Raw genomic sequence first — 18454 nt, forward strand, 5'->3', positions numbered from 1 at the left:
GTGGGCTGGGTCCTGGTAAGGACCATGAAGCAGTGCCCTGGGAGAGGTAGCCTCATGGTTCTCAGTCACTGACACTGACATGACTGTAGCAGCACTTTGTGGTCCCGGGAGGGGGCAGGAGACAGGCCCCACTGAGGAGGTTGGGTTTCTCTCCAGGCAGCTGCCCCATGTTTTCTGGGCCACTTCTGATTTCATCATCTTCAACTCACATGTATTGGATACCTGTGATGTGGAGAGCGCTGGGTTTAGCAGGGGCTCGTGGCCCAATTTCTTATTCACCCTGCTGCCTGATTTCTCTTAGGCCAGAGCTGTGGGCTGACTTTAGAGGCTCTGAGTGACAGCCCCACCTCTTTCTGGTCTAGGGGAGATGGCCTGGGTTAGGTCAGCCTGCGGGAGTGCTGAGGGACTGGCCTGTCCCGCCTGTAGAGTTCAGGACTTCGGGCTGGAGGGGGAATAATGGGGCCACTGACCCAGGGCCAGGATTTCTGCATAATTTTCCCTGAAATGGGTTTGGGAGGATGCCAGGTGAACATTTTAGTCCAGTGGGATAAGCTCCTGGGAGACTGTGGGGCCAGGGTGGTGGCCATGGCCGATTTGGGGCTCCTGGGATGGGTGTGGTTGGGGATCCAGCTGGGAGGGTCCCATCCCCCACCTTCACCCCCCACCCTGGAGGATTGGCAGGAGAAGCCAGGGCACGGGATCTCGTCTCTGGATGTTGGACGGCAGATGTTTTGCCTTTTGGCCAAATTACATTCCCATTTGGATCCAGTTTTCATCTGAGCCTCTCTTCTTTCTTCCTCACCCTGCCTCACCCCTGGCCAGGGGCTGGGGAGCCTTCAGGCAACTGGCTGGCAGTGAGCTGGGGTACTTGGGGCCCTGTGCCACCTTTGCTGGCTGACTTGACTTTGGAGGGACAGCACCAGCTCCTGAGCCTGTGTTCTCCTGAGCCGTCCAGCTCTGGGTGTTCCCTGGTCTGGTTCCAAGCTGCTTTCCACACGTGTCATGGTCTCCCCAAAGCTGCCTGCAGGACCCTGGTGACAGGCTGCATGGCAAGGGCGTCACTTTGTCGCTGTTCCCCGTGTGCGGAGGCGTGTAGTGGAGCCACGGGGGCTGCAAGGTCTCCCCAGCAAGGGACAGCTTTCCCCCAGCCTCCTGCCACCCCTTGTATTTCTGAAAGAGCCAGAATATGAAGAATGTGACTCAAAGGAAATAAAGGATAGGCCCTGACTTCTAGGAACTCTAAAACAAAGCCACCCTGCCCTTTGCAGCATTGCTGAGCTCTGTGAACAGGGCTTGGTGTCCAGCTGTGAACTGCTGTGCCGTCCACACCGTCTTGACCATGCTTGTACACTCGAGGAGTTAGGACCAGCATCGTGGGGACCAGAGGGGTGGTCTCTGTGGGTACGGAAGCCGGGGAGGTCAGTGTCCTGGAGGAGGTGGGACTTGAACCAGCCAGTGGGCACTTGAATGGGAAGTACACGTGACGTGTGAGGCTCTGGCGTCTGGAAGTGTGGGAGTCACTGTTTTGAGGGTGGTAGCCCCTATCAGGCACTGGGGTTCTCAGAGAATTAAGACAGGGATGATCTGGCTTCTGGCCTGGAGGGCACCCCAGGTCTAATCCATTCTAGGTGTGTCTCATATTTAGAGACATTTCTTTGATTTCTTATACTCCCTTTAATTTTTAAATGAGATTTTAAAAAAGTTAGATGAGACGCTCATGCTCAGTCTAGCAAGTTCCAACAACCTCAAGGTGATGGAGTCAGGAGTGTGGTGACCCCTCTCTCCTCCGGTTCCCTAGTCATCCTGGCTGGGCCAGACACAGAAGGAATAGGATGTGACTTGGGCTGATCCCGGTGTCTGTAGCTGCGTGGACAGCCGGGTGGGCTTAAGTGGGACAGGCAGCTCTGGTGTGCTCTGCAGCAGTGTGGCGTTCAGGCCAGCTGGCCTGAGAACGTGAGGCTGCTGGAGGGAAGTTTTCTCCTGGGCGAGGCCACCACGTTCCTGGGCTGTGACTCAGACCCCGAATCCAAGTCACCCCCCTGAGTCACCATTTCCTGCAGCGCTCTCCAGAATGAGCCAGCAGAGCCCTTTCTGGGGCCGGGGTCTGTGACTCACCTCCACCCTCCGCCCAGCTCACGCCTTTCTAGGATTCTGCCATGGGGCCTTAGTGCCACCAACTGGTGTGTGTGTGCAGGCATGGAGGGCGCAGGCCGGCCTGGGAGGGGGCACAGGCACCCTGCCCAGCAGCCCAGCCCACTCCTCGCCTGCCCTCTCACCTGCCTCTCTGCATGTCCCCGAGCTCCTGCCTCTGTTGGGGAAGTGTCAGGAGAGAGGGGTCAGAGGAGAGGGTCGGAAAGCTTCTCCCATGGAAGTGAAGTCAGCCTGGTGGTGGAGGCTGAGTAGGGGCCGGCCCTGGGAAAGGAGAAGGAGAAGTCAGAGGGGCCAGCATGGGCCAGGGCCAGAGTGCTGGGCAGCAGGCAGACCCTTAGCCTGAGAGGGGCTCCAGTGTGAGAGGACAGGGTCCCACCTGGCTGGATCTGGGGCCTCGTGGCCTGCCTGGGCCTCAGCCCCCTTGTCCCCTTGGCCGGCGCCTTCTCGTGTGCTCCATTCTTTCCTCGGGTCCCCCCTGAGGCACCTGGACCAGATGGGAGTTCTCTCATTGGCCATGGCTGCTCTACTGGCCCCTGCCCGGCGCACCCCAGGGTTGCGGGGGAGGAGATCGGGGAGGTCTGCCCAGGCGTCCACAGCTGGTTCAGCCTGTCTTGCCCGGAGCCCTGGTTCCAGTGCACTGGAGAGAGTAGGTCTTGCTGGGGGCCTGGCCTAGCCTGGGCTGGCTAGGACACAGGCCCTGCAGAGGGGAATGACCCATCCCACCCCCCAGGCTGAGGAGGAGCTCATCAAAGCCCAGAAGGTGTTTGAGGAGATGAATGTGGATCTGCAGGAGGAGCTGCCATCCCTGTGGAACAGGTGAGGGGTGGGAGGGGGCGGGCAGAGCCTCGGCCACCCTCCGGAGGCTGCAGGGCTGTGCTGCTCTGCTCCATGCCCTCCCGGGGCTGGGGCTGGTGAGGTGGAGGTATGGCCACCCGTGTGGCTCTCCCGGGCTGCCCACCCTGACCTGTAATCCACCTGGCCCTTCTTCCCTGTGTACTGCAGCCGTGTGGGTTTCTATGTCAACACATTTCAGAGCATTGCGGGCCTGGAGGAAAACTTCCACAAGGAAATGAGTAAGGTAGGTCCCTTTCCTCCCCCGCAGGCCCCTCAACCCCTCACCCAGGGCCATGCTCCACCTGCCGAGGGTCAGGGTCAGAGGCACAGGGTGGCCCTGCTCCCTCTTCCCTGCGGGGGTTAGAGACACAGGTTACCGCAGCGCCCCCTCTGAGCCTCTGCCCTTGAGGAACAGGGTCAGGGCCCAGTAGGAGCTGCTGGGTGCACTGGGAGGCTGCAAGCCAGCCCCACGGGTCTAGCCCTAGCCCCTGCCCTGCTCCCAGTTCTTTCCTCCTTGCTTGGGCAGGGCCAGCGGCCCTCAAACTAGAGAAATGTTCTCAGGCAGCCTTGGCCCAGGGAGCTCAGTGTTAGAAAATGGTGGTGGTTTCCCAATTTGTAGGCTGATGATAAATAGTAAAATTTTTCCAATTAAAAATTTTTTTTAATATTCCTGAAGACATTAAAGCAGATTTGCCTTACCTACTGGAATCTGATGTAAGATGGGGTCTGATTAGCTTAAATTCCTATGTTGTATTATTTTCATTTTGATGAAAATGACAGTTAAACTGCAAAGCTGAGTTGTAAAAACCTCATGTTGGCAACTTCCTCCTTCCCTGTGCCGTGGGTGGGCCTGACTGTCTCCAGGGCCCAGAAGAATGAAGCTATAGATCATGGGGGATTCCAAGCCCAGGACAGGAAAAAGGCTTTGGCCACCTTGGGGCCTGTCCTGAGGGACCACCCTGAGTATTGTTTTCTGCCTGATTTTTCCTTTTTTCCCTTTTCCTTCCTTCTTTTCCTTCTTCCCTTCAGTATGAGACAACTTGTGAAAAATTAAAAGAAAAAAACAGAGATGTGTTTTGGGGAGAAAATATTTGTAAAGTCAGGAGGAAGATTCAGCTCTGGGCTTCCTAGTGGCTGAAGGAGAGGGAAATATTTTCAGTAAGCAGAACCACAAGATGCATGGGGTCAGTCCCTCATCCTGCTGGTGCTTTTGGTGAAATCTCTGTCAGTTGTAACGTGGCCTGAAAGCATCTTGGCAAATGACTTCAGCAATTAGGATCAACAGTTCATTTGCAAAATTGGAAAAAAAAAAAAAGAACAAGCAAAATAAAACAGTACAAGCTTTGTGTGGCATTTTAGGAAGTGCCTATAAGTAGAAAGAAGAAAAAGACGGTCCGCAGAAACCGTGATGCTAAGCAGCGCAGCCCACTTCCTCCTCTTTGGTTTTCTTTCTGGGGTTGGTGTGCTGGCTCCCAGCTCCCACTGATGGAGAGACAAGAGCTTGTTCCTGGTCCAAGCAGAGGCACAGGGCAGGACCAGGGTAGAAGAGAGGCAGGGATTTCGCTGGGAGGTGGGGCTGGTTGGTGGCCCCCACCCAACATGCTTGCTGTCCCTCCTGCAGCTCAACCAGAACCTCAACGATGTGCTCATCAGTCTGGAGAAGCAGCACGGGAGCAACACGTTCACAGTCAAGGCCCAGCCTAGGTGTGTGAGTCCCCTGAGGGTGCTGGGGGGCTGCGGGAGGTGTCCTCTGGGGCAAGGCATCTTCCTGCGGTCCCCTGTGGGTTCGGCCTTTCTGGCTTGGCCTCCCTTGTGCTCAGGGGAGCAGGCGAAGGCGCCCGTTCTCCTTGGCTGTGTCCCATCTGAGAAGGAGCGACCCCGGGCAGTCTGTGGCTCCCCCAGTGCGTGCCTGGCTTCCTCCACTGTGGAGCCCAGAAGCGGTGCGTCCACTGCTTTGCAGGCAGGGCTGGGGCTGAAGGACTCAGGGGATCCTCGCAGCGGGGAGCCCCCTTCCACCACTCACGGCACGGAGGAGAGCCCTGCTTCCTGAGGGGAACCTCAAGGGAGGAGGGGATGCGCCTGGCCCGCAGCCCCCAGGAAACCACAGCGAGTCTGGGGCTTCCCTTCATCTCTGTCCTTGAGGTGCCGTGCGTCACGGCATGGCGTGGAGCGCTGCGGTGCGCCTCGCTTTCCTTATCAACCACGCAGGGTGGTTGCATCGGGTTCTTGGGGTACCTGGGGAGGAGGAAGGCAGTCAGTATTCCGTGACTGTCACTGCCCCACTCCCCCCTGAAAACACAGTGTGGGAGCAGCCCACAGGCTGCCCTGCAGGAAATTAAGGCCAGGGGCGTCGGTTTCACAGGTCACCTTCCTGCCTGGAGGTCAGGGCGGCACTCGCAGGGTGGTTGAGGAGGGGGGCCGTGCAGGCAGTGGGGCCAGGCTGCCCTTGGGAAAAGGCTGGTCTGAGAGGAGAGGACGGGCTGCAAAGGAGGCTCGTATGTCTCCTTTACTCCAGAGTGGCCCCGAGGGCAGCCCAGTGGCCTTCTCCCGGGGCCCCGTGCTGGTCCGCTGACCCGGTTCCTTCCCGGGTCCTGAGCTCCTGTGGCTGGACCCCAGGCAGGGAGGGCAGCTGGCACTGTCCCGCCGAGAGCCGCCCACCAGGCTCTGTCTCAGGGGGCGTCTGCTGCTCGTTCTGCCAACACCGCCTCAGGGCGCTTGGCCGGATGCCAAGGCCTTGGCCCTGGACAGCAGGGATCGTGGGCAGGCCTGGGGCCTCTTCACACCCAGGGAGTCGGGGGTGCTTCAGCCCTTAGTCTTCCTCCAAGCAGAGGGGCTGCCGGCGAGGGAAGAGGTCAGGCCAGTCCCACATCCTCATTCCCCCAAATGAAGGCCTCCACGTCCCATCCGCCCCCACAGAAAGAAAACTAAACTGTTCTCCCGGCTGCGCAGAAAGAAGAACAGGTACCAGTAGGGAGTGCTGTGCTGTGGGGGCCTCTGAGGACAGCCCCCAGACCCCCATGCATGCGCCTGGCCCAGCCGAGGGCGCCACTAACCCCTAACCCGCCTTCCCGTGTGTGGTGTGTCTTGGGGTGGCAGAGGGCAGAGAGGTGTCGGTGGGAATCGGGCGGAGGGGAGGGTGGGCAGACCACCTTAGCACGTTCCTCTCGGGCTGCAGCCCAAACAGGAGTGGAGAATCCGCCAGAAGGGAGGCCTGGGAGGCTCGGGGAGAGCGTTGCTGCAGCATGCCAGATTGTAGGAATTCTGTGTGCTTGCGTGCGTGCGTGCGTGTTCATGTACTGGATGTATATGCAGTCTTTAAGGAGGCAAAGACACCCCGGGCAGGTGACAGGGTTCCTAGTTTTTGTCTGTCCTTCTGGACTTGCCCTATCCAACATGGTGTCTGTCCACCCCATGTGGCCAGGGGACACTTAAAATGTAGCCCTTGTGACCGAGGAGCTGCATTTTCATTTAATTTAAACATAAAATATGGGCTTCCCTGATAGCTCAGGTGGTAAAGAATCTGCCTGCAATGCAGGAGACACCGGTTCGATTCCTGGGTTGGGAAGATCCCCTGGAGAAGGGATAGGCTACCGACTCCAGTATTCTTGGGCTTCCCTTGGCTCTGCTGGTAAAGAATCTGCCCGCAATGCGGGAGACCTGAGTTCAATCCCTGAGTTGGGAAGATTGTCTAGAGAAGAGAAAGGCTACCCACTCCTGTATTCTGGCCTGGAGAATTCCATGGACTGTATAGTCCATGGGGTTGCAAAGAGTCAGACACGGCTGAGCGACTTTCACTTTCACTTTTCAAACATAAGTGTAAGCAGCCCCCTGTAGGTGGGGCTGGTCTCGGTCAGCACTGTTCTAGAGTCTCTCCAGGCAAGTACAACATAGATGTCTATTTCTGCCCCTTTGTGCCCAAGTGGTGGGCTGTGCATGCCGTTTGTCCTTGTCGGTACTGAGACTTGACATGGCTTCTCCCACTTCATCCAGGCTCTGAAGCACCCCCTTTATTTATCCCCTCTGCCTGTGGCCTCTGCTGATCACCCAGGTTCCCTGGGAGGACCCGCAGGAGCAAGAGCTTGGAGCCAGCCACTCTGGTGTGGTGGGGAGCCGGGCCCTGGAGGTGGGGCTGGCTGGGGTGAGGGCAGATGGCAGGCAGGCCTGCCCGGAGGCCCCTGGGGTCAGGCTGAGGAGCAGGCTCGCCCTGAGCACAGGGGCTGCCGCGTGCCATGTCGGATGATACTCTCTTTGCTTCTAGGATGTTTGGCTTTCTCCTGCTGTGGGCTCAGCGCCCCTGCACGAGGCTGGTTTTCCCGCCTGGTGATGCCTCCCAGGGACCCTCCCTGCTCCTCCAGCTGGGGTGGGGTTGTCACTGTGTCCAGGGCAGGCCCTGCTGCAGATGCCTGCGTGTTCCCAGTGCTCATACCTGTGTGGCCTCATTTCCACCTGTTCTTATGCACATTCACACATAAATGTGTGGGGACATGCACTCATGCACGCATGGGTGTCATATTTTCACAGTGAGTCTGTGGACACACAAGCACCCTGAGTCTCCCAGGATCTACATGGACACACACACATGTGCATGCACATTTCCATACACAGGTCCCCAGGGCATTGGTGCGTGCACACAGCCTGTCACACACACACACGTTTCCTCTCTCCCTCTCGGACACCTCAGCCTCCCTCCATTGGGCTCTCTCTCCCTCCTCTCTCTCTGCAGTGACAACGTGCCTGCGAAAGGGAACAAGAGCCCCTCACCGCCGCCTGATGGCTCCCCTGCTGCCACCCCCGAGATCAGAGTCAACCATGAGCCCGAGCCGGCTGGCGCGGCCACCGCCGGGGCCACCCTCCCCAAGTCCCCGTCTCAGGTAGGTGCCTGTCTTGGTGGCCTGTCCCCTCCCTTGCTTCTTCCTGCTCTGCCGTCGTCCCGGCTCCTTCCAGTCCCCTGTCCCTGCGGGCTCGGCCCCTCCCAGGGCATCTGTGACAGTCTGGTGCCCCCACCCTGCTGCGGCACCCCTTCTTCCCTCTCCCTGGCCTCCGGGCTGCTGAACTCTCTCCATCTTTCTTTCTTGCGGAGACACAGGCTCCAGGGCCCTCAGCCCCCAGAGCATCTGGGTCTGCCAAGGTGGCCGCCTCTCCCTCTGCCTCACCTCCTTTCTTGTGGGGGTGGGGGGCACCCAGGACCCTGAAAGGGCCGGCGAGAGGAGGGGCTCGGTGAGGGCCCTCCCCCAACCCAGTTTCTTCCAGGTTTCTGCAGCATCCCCAGGAGCCGGAAAGGGAGAAAGGAGGAGTGGGGTCCACTGTGCAGCCCCATCTGAACCCTGATGGGCTGACCGACCCCCCCCCCCGCCCCCACAACCAGCCACTGGGCTCCCGGCTGCAGCTCTGCCGGTTGCAGGCCCGCTTCACAGCTGATTAGGAGAGCGATGCTGAGAGGGTGATGAGAGCCCACACTCGGACACTTACTCTGGGCCGCACCCTGCGCCAGCCTTTCTGTATTTTCATTCATTGTCCTCACACCAGCCTGTGAGGTGGATACTCTTATCGCCTCAACTTGACAAGTGAGGAAACCCAGGCTTGGTGGGCAGATGTGTGGCCCTCGGCAGGGCCCTGGCTGCATGGTGGCCTCCAGAGTCTGGACTGCAGCTCCTCCAGGGGCGGGGGCAGGAGGCTGGGCAGAGGGGCAGGGGGCCTGGGTGCTGGCTCTCTCTCAGCTCCTGTTTCTCTCCTCAGCTTCCCCACCAAGGGCAGCAGGAGCCAGACCCTCCGACGTGGCCCCTGACAGCCCGGCAGGCCCGTCTTGCCTTCTTTTCTGTCTTGCTCTCTTCCTTTCTCCTGTCTCACTCCCTTGCCCTCTGACCCACCTCTCTCTCTGCAGGGCTCCTGACCGCCGGGCCTCGGCCGCTCCCAGGGGCCCTTGTGGTCTCCGGGTCGGTGTCTTGGGGGTGATGGCTTTCCCTGCCTGTGCTCCTTGGTTGCTGGTGGGGCCGTGGCTGGGCGGTGACTAACCGTGGCTTTGTCTCTGTCCTCCCCACCCCCGCGCTCCGCTGTGCCTTTCCACGCGGCCCCTCACCTGCCGCCGACCCCCAGCTTCGGAAAGGCCCACCAGTCCCTCCGCCTCCCAAACACACCCCGTCCAAGGAGGTCAAGCAGGAGCAGATCCTCAGCTTGTTTGACGACACGTTTGTCCCTGAGATCAGCGTGACCACCCCTTCCCAGGTCAGCCGCGGCCACCGCGGCCCAGCTCTCTCTCCGCCTTCTCTTGCTCTTTCGGGGCGTGCATGGCCTTCCCCTCCATCCCATGCCCTGTGCCTGTGCCTCAGGACCCAGGAGGCTGACTGCAGGGATTGGTTCTGAGCCTCCTTCTCGCACATCCGTCCACTCCCCCGCCCATCATTCTTCATTTCTCTCTGAGCATGTGGCCAAATGGAGGGACAAGGGGAAATGGTCCTCATAGAGATGGCTGACTCAACAGTGGCCTCCAGAGTCCGTTGACATTGTGGCCCAGAGGGCTGGGCGGCTCAGAGGAATTGGGCCAATCAGGGAAGACTTCCTGGAGCAGGTGAAGTTTGCCAAGTGGCTGTGAGCAGACGCAGGCTGTAGCCAGAGGCGGCAGCTCGTATATAGGCTGGGAGTGGCGGGAGGCAGGCTCAGGAGGGGCAGGAGTTCAGTGTCAGGTGAGGAGGCCACCTGACCGGTTCGGGAGCCCTCCAAGGCGCCAAGACTCCAGCTTCTAGAATTGCCGTCACCACACGGAGGTGCGGCAGTGGCTGGGTCACAGAGCAGAGAGGCTGCTGTACCCGCCCTCAGAGGCGTGCAACGCCCGTTCCCAGAAGGACGAAGGGAGGGCGGAGCAGGGAAGGTCGCTTTGGTGGCAGAAGAGGCGGGCTGCCCGCAGTCAGATCAGCTCACAGAGGCCACAGTATGCCGACCTCTCCAAGCCTGGCTTCCAGGCCTCCCTGTCTGTGCCGGGCTCACCTTTTGTGTAGGCCAGCCAGTCCCAACCTGCGCTGGGCCCCGAGTCGCAGTGCTCCTGTGGGCTTGCCCTGCCAGGGGTCTTCCTCTGCACAAGCTCAGAGGCCTGGAGGGGAGGGGAGGACTGGAGGGTGTGCATGTGGCCGAAGAGGCAGTTGGGAGCACAGGACAGCGTTTCCTGCTACGAGGGGCCGTGGCTGAGTGGGCTTCAAGCCCCCACAGGAGGACTTTGGATTAAGCTTGGAACTTTCAATACAGATGGCTGGGGGCAGGCGGGTGGTGCTTCGGCTTGGGGACCAGGGCGGGAGCCCCTCTGCAGAGTACGGCTGAGACTGGCTCAAGGTGCTCCTGGGGTCTTGGGGAAACCACGACCTCCGGGCGGATTGCAGCTGGGGTGCTCGCTGCCTGGAGCCTGCCTCCGCCTCGGGCACGTAAGGGCTGGTAGATGCTACACAGGGAACGCAGCCAGCCGCTGACCCACTGGCCCGGCTCAGTGTTCAGTCCTCTCTGGGAGGGGTTGTTCCCACTGAACCGGCTAGGAACTGTGGGCCTCAGCTGCAGCCAGGCGGTCTGCCCTGCCCCCGGTCCCTGCATGCCTCTCCTGCTGTCTCTCTGCACACTCCTGGGAGCTGAGGCCCTGCCTGGTGGGGTGGGCAGTGCCCCCATGGGTTCTGTTGCCTGGGGTGGGGGTGGACTGGTCCATCCATGATGCTGTGCTGACTAGGCTGCTCTGCTGGCCAGGGCTGAGTAGCCTGTGTCCCTATGCTCAGGGGAAGGCTCCCAGCCTGCGTGGGGAAGGCTGAAATGCTGGGAGGTGGGGCAGAGAAGATGCAGCCTGCCTTCAGCCTGGTGACCCTGTCCACTCGGAATCTGAGGGGGCTTCTGTCTGGGCTTGGCTGACTTCTGAGAGAGGGTGGGCGGTGGGGCGACCCTGGGGAGAGAAATGCTACCTGTCCCTGGCCGGAGGGCACCCAGAGCTCAGCCTCCACAGTGTCTTGGACTGATGCTGGAGAGACAGCGGTGACCTTCCTTCCGGGCTGACTGGACAGGGCTTGACCTAAAGGAGAGTCTTGTGGCTGAGGGTGACTGTGGGGCGGGAGTGAGTCTGCTTGGTGTGACGTCTCTGAGCTCAGCCCCTTGTCCCCTGAGCTGTGGATTGGCAACTCCAGTCCTTCTCAGGACCCTGGTCTTGGCCTCCCTGGACAGGCCACAGCTCAGCTGGGAAGGCCCTCCAGGAGTGCCCTGCCCATGGTCTTGCTGCTGCTGCTAAGTCGCTTCAGTCGTGTCCGACTCTGTGCGACCCCATAGACGGCAGCCCACCAGGCTCCCCCACCCCTGGGATTCTCCAGGCAAGAACACTGGAGTGGGTTGCCATTTCCTTCAATGCGTGAGAGAGAAAAGTGAAAGTGAAATCGCTCAGTCGTGTCCGACTCTTAGCGACCCCATGGACTGCAGCCTACCAGGCTCCTCCGTCCATGGGGTTTTCCAGGCAAGAGTACTGGAGTGGGGTGCCATTGCCTTCTCCCAGGTCTTGGGCCCTTCTAAATGGAGGATCTCTGGTGCCTTGGGCTGGAGGGCGAGTCCCATCAGTTCTGGGCACCATCAAGGGGGTAGGGAGGGAGCTGGCTGCCCTGGGCTTGTGGGGCTGTGGCCCTTTCAGCTCTGCTTTAAGGACCGCACCCTGGGCCAAGGCAGGGCAGGCAGAGTACTCCTGGTCCCGGGGTAAGCCCCTGGTATGAGACGGGGATGCAGTTGAGCAAGCCATCCTCGTAGGGAGGCGGTGTGTCCACTGGACCGGGGCCGGCTCTGGGAAGATGTCTTCCGTGGTCGTCTGGCCCCGCTTACTAAGCAGCTGGCTTCTCACAGTGGGCAGTGCCACTGCGCTGCGGTCTCCTGGGGGCCGTGCCTGCTCCATGCACATCCCTGGGCTGCGCTCAGCCCCGCTGAAGGGACCGTGGGGTGACTGGAGAGGGCCCTGCACTGTGAACACAGGTGCTCCAATGTTGGGGACCCCTGTGTTTACGATGGGGCTCCCGGGCACGGTGTGCTGGCTCGGTCGGCCCTGAACTGGCTGGGGGTGGGGGGTCACTGAGGGACCACCTGTCCATCTGGGACAGCCCGTGCCTGTGTAGGGCTCCTCTGAGCCAGAGGGGCTGCGTGGTCTTGTCGCTATGTGGTCTTGTCCAGGCCGCACCTGGCTGGGCCGCTGCTGGAAGGAACATGAGATCAGGGGAGTTGTTGGGCGCGCACACTGGGACATCTTCTCGGCCCGTGGGACGGAGAGCGTTGGAGGCTGGGCATTGGTCTGGGGGTGGCTGCCCGGCTGAGGGCTGAGCTGGCCCCAGGTGTGTCCTTGTGAGGGTGGGGCTGGTGCCAGGTGTGTGGGACAGGCCTGCCCTTGTGTCAGTGGGTATGCCTGGGAGAGGAGCCTGCTGTGCGCGTCCTGGCTGAGCGCTTGCTGCCCGTCACTAACCACCTTCCTCTCTGCCACTGCTGCCAAGTTTGAGGCCCCGGGGCCTTTCTCGGAGCAGGCCAGTCTGCTGGACCTGGACTTTGACCCCCTCCCGCCTGTGGCAAGCCCTGTGAAGGCGCCCACGCCCTCTGGTCAGGTTGGTGTGAGCCCACCACCGCCCACGGGCCCACTGGCCTCTGGGCACCGGGGCCTGGGTTCATGTCTGCCCACCAACCTCCTTTGGGGGTTTTGGGGTCCCCGGCTGTCCTCCCACTCACCTGCCTTCCCCTGGAGCCCTGGTCCCCACTCTTGTCACTTCCCTTGGTCCTGACCACAGGTCAGCGAGAGACCCCTCAGGAGGTCAGCTGCATACCTGACTGGCAGCTCACATAGTCCATCCATCTGAGCACCCCGTTCCTCTCCCGGTGGCAGCCCTGGATGTGGGTGTGCCCTGGCCTGTGGTCTCGGTCTCCTGAAGGTGTCCAGGACTCGGTCCTCTGGAGGCCTCAGAGCCTAGTTCTGCTCTGCCCCACACCTATTGGGCTCGAGGGCCCTGGGGTGGGCCTGGGGTGGGCCTGGGGACTGTTTGCCTGCCTGTCTCTAACCTCCGTGCTAACTGTCCTTCTCCCCTCTCTGCGCTCAGTCGATTCCATGGGACCTCTGGGAGGTAAGCTGTGCTGGCGCTGTGCCCGCCCCGCAGGGGAGCCGCTGTGCTGTGTGTGCGGCCCCGCCCACCGCGTGCCGCGCCGTTCACAGGTGCACGCGCACGCACGGCCGCGCCTCCCGCTGTTAGGGACCCTGCGCCTTCAGCCAGGCCCTTTGGGACAGGGCTCCTCAGTTCAGCCTCTGAAGAGTTCCCCAGGGTGCAGCCCAGTTTTCAGGGGCTGTGAATGGCCCTAGACAGTGACCAGCTGGTCCCCAGGGTGGATGGGGTGTCCCTGTACTGGGCCCAGGTCTGGGGAGCAGGGGGACCTCGGGGTGGAGGTGTTTTCTGTCAGCAGAGGCCCCTTAGGGCAGTGGGACTAGCGAGCTGGTGGGACACAGGAGAGAGGGGTGGCGACTCGAGGAGCAGGACAAGCGGCCTGAGGCTGGACCGGGAGCCGCCGTCACCTGGGGGCTCAGGGACGGAGACTCAGGGGGCAGGGGACGCCCCGCAGCCGGCGATGGAGCTCCTGCAGGAGCTCCTGCAGGAGCAGGAGGGGCTGGCGTGAAGGCCGGCAGCCCAGGCCTGGGGCTTGCGAAGCTCCACCGGAGGAGGCCCGAGGAAGTCTGGCGCCGGCGGGCAGCGCCGCTTCCCTGGCAGGAGCTGCGCTGCTGCGGCATCCACACCTCCCTGCCCTCTGGGCACTCAGCTGGCCCATGCTGGCGGCTCACCACCTTCTTCTCTTGTCTCCTGCCCCGCCCGACACCTCCCCCTGCCGCCCCGGCCCTCCCTCCCCGTTCCCCGCGCTGGCCCGTCACTAGCCCACAGAGAGTCCAGCTGGCAGCTTGCCTTCCGGGGAGCCCAGCGCTGCCGAGGGCACCTTTGCTGTGGCCTGGCCCAGCCAGACGGCCGAGCCGGGGCCTGCCCAAGTAAGTGCCCTGTCAGCGCCCCCACCCTCCCTGCCTCTTGGGGGTGTAGCATGGAGGAAGAGGCTGGAGGAAGGGGCACAGGAGGGGTCACGGTGGGACTGAGGGTGAGCCTTTAGCCAGGAGGCCCCTGCACAGGGCTTGTCTGTCACTCGTGCCGGAGGGGCGCAGATCCGCTCAGCCCTCGTCTGCTGGCCAGCACCAGCCTCCCAGCTCAGGGCCCCCGCGGTGGGAGGGAGGTGTGTTGAGATGGCCTCCTGGTTTACAGTGGGCACTTTCTAGAATTCTCCTTGAATCTTCAGCCTAACCTAGACATTGCCTCCTGGGGGCCAGGAGGGTTGAGTGATTGCTCCCAGAACTCAGACGTGGCTGAGTCTCAGGGCAGACCCAGCTCGGCCCGACTGCAGCCAAGCAGCGTCCGCGGTGCCCTGCCTGGGCCCTCACCGTGGGAGCCACCTGTGAGGGGCCAATGGGGCTGAGCAGGTGGGAAGAAGGAAGCCGAGGCTCGACCAGGGTTTGGGCTTAGAAGGCAGAGCCTGTGAGGGGGCCCAGGGGCCTGTGCTGGGCTTCTCAGCAGCTCCTCACTTTGGGGTCGGGGTCTGTGTGCCTGCCAGCGCCTTCTCCAGCTGCTTCCCACGCCCAGGGCCTTTCCTTCCGGGGCTCCCTGCACTGGACAGAGGCACTGGCCCTCTGCAACGTCTCCTTGTTCTGGCCGGCACACCCTGTCTTGCGTCTGACCCCACGTGGCATTTATGTTGCAGCCAGCGGAGGCCTCGGAGGCGGCTGGAGCCCAGGAGCCTGGGGAGACGACCACAAGTGAAGCAGCCTCCGTAAGATGCCAGGGACCCAGGCCCTGTGATTCCTCCCCGCCACTCGCGGCTCCCTAGCCCGTGTCTTGCTCTGTGCTGGTCCAGGTCACAGTTCCTGTCGAGGAACCTGGAGGCCCGCTGGCCTGGCGTCAGGCACAGACACCCCCCCTCCTCTGCCGGCGCGGCCCGCCCTCCGGGACCCCCTCCCCGCGTCACTGACCTACTCTCCTCCCCCGCCAGAGCTCTCTGCCCGCGGTGGTCGTGGAGACCTTCTCGGCAACAGTGAATGGCACGGTGGAGAGCGGCAGTGGGGCAGGACGTCTGGACCTGCCCCCGGGGTTCATGTTCAAGGTGAGTCTGGCCTGCTGACCTGCGATCTCCTTGGGCCCTGGGCTATGGGGGTGGCCCATGCCCACCCCACGCCTCTCCCCCCCCACCCCCCGCTCCCCAGGTGTGAGGTGGTGTCCCAGCCCAGTTCCTGCTATGTTCACTTGCTCCCGGTGCCCATGGGACTGCAGGGGGGGAAAAGGTCGCTGAGGGAGGGGGTGTCAGCTCTCCCCCATCCTCTGCAGGTGCAGGCCCAGCACGACTACACGGCCACTGACACGGATGAGCTGCAGCTCAAGGCTGGGGACGTGGTGCTGGTGATCCCCTTCCAGAACCCGGAGGAGCAGGTGAGGCCGGCTCTGCGGGAGGCACGGCGGCCAGCAGGGGGCAGCAGAGCCCCGCCTGCCAATCCGTGGCCTCTGCCCACCACCGAGCATTTCCTTCCCTTCCATCCCTGCGGCCCTCAGGGCTCCCCTTGGCTGTTCACTCTTCTTCCCACCTCAGTCTCTCACTTCCTGCTTCCTGCTTCCTCCTCTCCTCAGGCTCGGTCTGCCTTCCCCTGGGCTCTCTGCATCTCAGTTCCTTCGTCATCTTCTCCCTTCCCTGCCCCTCCGCGGTCTCTCTCATCCAGGACAGGACCCCTGGTTGCCACTCCATGGGCCTCCCCCACCCCCCAGCCTGCTCTACAGCCTCCCACTGGTCCTGGGTGCCACCCCCCAGGCTGGCCCTGCCCTGTCTACAAGGACCGCACACGTCCCTGCCCACAGGGAGAGACCCCTGAGTCTCCAGCCCTGTCCCCAGCTGGTCCTCACTCCGAAGCATCCCAGACGCTTCTGCTGCGGCCTTGCTTTGTTAGTGAATGTCCTCAGAGAGGGTCCCACCGATCCTGGGAGGCTCAGCGTGGGACAGAACTACCCCCACTAGGTTCTGGGCAGGCTGCTTAGTTCAGATTGCCGTGGCCCCTCAGCAGGAGCCCTTGATTGTGGGGCATTGATGGTGCCGTGCGGGTGCCCATGTGGATATCCAGGTGGCAACGATGGTGCGGAGCAGACCTGGCGGGATTCCTAAGCTTTTAGTCGTCAACACGTCTGTGTGATCTAATTATCAGAGTGACTGAGTCGGGGAGGAGGGCCGGGTGTGGATTGAGGCCAGTCTGGCTGGGGCGTCCTGGGCTGGAACTTGAGGCTACTAGGTACTTTTTGAGCCCACCGTGGGCTGGGAGGTTTGAATAAGAAGGCTTTCCTGGGCCTGGTGCTGAATTAGTTACTTCTCCTAAAGCCCCAGGTCTCCGCTGATCTCCCTGATGGGCCAGCCCTGGGCTGGGTGGGGTTCTCAGGAGCAGAGTCTTGGTCCCCTAGCACACAGCGGGAGCCGTCTGTGATGGTAGACGCGGCTCACGTAGGACCCACATAGGGTGTCAGACAAGGCAGGAAATCATGTGGGTAGGTCCCAGGGATGGCCCAGCTGCAGGGGCAGCAATGGCCTTGGCTTCAGGCAGGGTGTGTGGTCACCGCAGGCCCAGGGTCGAGGCTTGTCAGGGCTTGAATGGATGATCCCTGTGAGGGGTCAATATTAAAGCAAAGGTCAGGTTCAGCTTGGAGGGCTTGGTGGAACACCTCAGGTCACTCTAGAAGCTTTTAAGTGGTCAGTGCATTGTTTGTAGGCCGGAAGGACAGCTGATATGCTCCTTGGTGATGTCCTCGGTGGGCACCAGCCAGTGAGGAGCTCTGTGGTGGGGACTGAGGGAGTTGTTTAGAGGCGTTTGGACCAGTGCGGCAGTCAAGCTGTCTTTCTGCAGTGAGGAGGACTCACCAAACAACAAAGAGTTAAATCTGCCTGCTGAAGGCCGGGATGGCTCCTGGGGTAGGAGGTGTCAGTTTGAGTCTTTAAGTCTGACAGCCTAGGAGAAACAGCCTGCAGAAGGAGGGCCCAGCCCGTAGGTGTGAATGCCCTCCTCCCCCTGCAACCTTGCTCACTTCCCCTTAGGATGAAGGCTGGCTCATGGGCGTGAAGGAGAGTGACTGGAACCAGCACAAGGAGCTGGAGAAATGCCGGGGCGTCTTCCCTGAGAACTTTACCGAGCGAGTACAGTGAGAGTGCAGCTGGCGGAGCTCTGGGCGCGTGAAGAACAGCACCTTCTCCCGAAAAATGTGTGTTTCTTTCTTTCTTTTTTGTTTTTGTTTTTGTTTTTAAACTTTTGAGAAGTAAAAGGGAAATTGAGAGGAGAGACCTAAGCCAGGAGGTGTTCTCCCAAAGATGAGGTTGTTTTCCAAAGAGCCTGGTTTCGGCGAGTCCGGCAGAGTCGCCAGTGTTCCTAAAGCTGCTGTGTTCCCTAGTTGAGCTCCCGGCCGCCTCCCCCACCCTCGCCCACTGGTGTCACCGCCGCCGGCCACGGGACGGGGCCTGGGGGCCACCGAGCCACCATGCTTGCCTGAAGCTTGGGCCGTGCCGCCTGGGCCAGGCTCTCCTTTCCTGGCAGCCGCCGTGGGTGGGGTCCAGGGTCTCCAGAGACTTCGGGCCCAGTCACCAGCCTAGCCTGGCCTGGCCCAGCCCCGCAGGAGTCTGTGTGCTGTTTGAAAATAAATCTTAGTGTTCAAAACAAAACGAAACCAACAAAAGCTGACAGACGCGCTCAGAAGGTGTGTGTTTATTTTCTTTCCCCTCCATTTCCGTCTGCCACGTGGGCTTCCCTTGTGGCTCAGCTGGTAAAGAATCCACCTGCAGTGCAGGAGACCTGGGTTTGATCGCTGGGTTGGGAAGATCCTCTGGAGAAGGGAAAGGCTGCCCACTCCAGTATTCTGGCCTAGAGAATTCCATGGACTATATAGTCCATGGGGTCGCAAAGAGTCGGACACGACTGAGCAACTTCCACTTTCCGCCTGCCACGCAGTGGAGCCGTGGTTATCTGCGCTTTTGTCCTGGGACGGCCCACCCGGCAGGCCCTATGTCTTGGACAGCCCCCCACCGGCGTGTGACCTCCACTTCCTTTTGAGTTCCCCTGGGCTTCAGCCCCATTCACTGATGTTTTCGCTGGTGGTTGGCTGGGGTGCAGGGCATGGGGACCAGGTGACAGGAAGGGCAGATAAGGGTGCCAAGGAGGCTGTTGGGTGCTGTCCTCAGTAACATTATTTAACAGGGAGAACTCAGGAGGCAGTCCCAGGACTGCATTTCACAGATGTGGCATCTGGCCCAAGGAGGGGCGGGGATAAACCTGGACAGTTGGCCCCCAGGCGCAAGAAGGCCTGGGCATGATGGGCGAGCTTCCCTGTCTCCCCACCTGCCTCCCTTCCCAGCATGCAGCCCGGGTCTCCAGCGCCATCGGGGTGCCTGGGCT

General features: G+C 61.3%; 1 protein-coding gene across 24 annotated transcripts in view; it reads left to right on the plus strand.

Moving 5' to 3' along the window:
• Positions 1 to 17755, plus strand: part of BIN1 (bridging integrator 1) — a 57064-nt gene extending 39309 nt beyond the window's left edge. For 3 of the 24 annotated variants that reach the window (XM_027555000.1, XM_027555016.1, XM_027555043.1), the window contains 13 exons: positions 2882 to 2967; positions 3154 to 3229; positions 4607 to 4689; positions 5902 to 5946; positions 7709 to 7856; positions 9079 to 9207; positions 12465 to 12572; positions 13059 to 13082; positions 13880 to 13987; positions 14746 to 14814; positions 15034 to 15144; positions 15366 to 15467; positions 17107 to 17755. In XM_027555000.1, coding sequence (XP_027410801.1) covers positions 2882 to 2967; positions 3154 to 3229; positions 4607 to 4689; positions 5902 to 5946; positions 7709 to 7856; positions 9079 to 9207; positions 12465 to 12572; positions 13059 to 13082; positions 13880 to 13987; positions 14746 to 14814; positions 15034 to 15144; positions 15366 to 15467; positions 17107 to 17214 — 1197 coding nt within the window. In that variant the 3' untranslated portion in view covers positions 17215 to 17755. The remainder of the gene's footprint in view (positions 1 to 2881; positions 2968 to 3153; positions 3230 to 4606; positions 4690 to 5901; positions 5947 to 7708; positions 7857 to 9078; positions 9208 to 12464; positions 12573 to 13058; positions 13083 to 13879; positions 13988 to 14745; positions 14815 to 15033; positions 15145 to 15365; positions 15468 to 17106) is intronic. The other 21 variants (XM_027555154.1, XM_027555178.1, XM_027555187.1 and 18 more) reach the window with 11 other exon arrangements.
• The last annotated feature ends 699 nt before the right edge of the window (positions 17756 to 18454 follow it).

Source organism: Bos indicus x Bos taurus, chromosome 2 (genome assembly GCF_003369695.1).
Source record: "Bos indicus x Bos taurus breed Angus x Brahman F1 hybrid chromosome 2, Bos_hybrid_MaternalHap_v2.0, whole genome shotgun sequence".
NCBI lineage: Eukaryota > Metazoa > Chordata > Mammalia > Artiodactyla > Bovidae > Bos > Bos indicus x Bos taurus.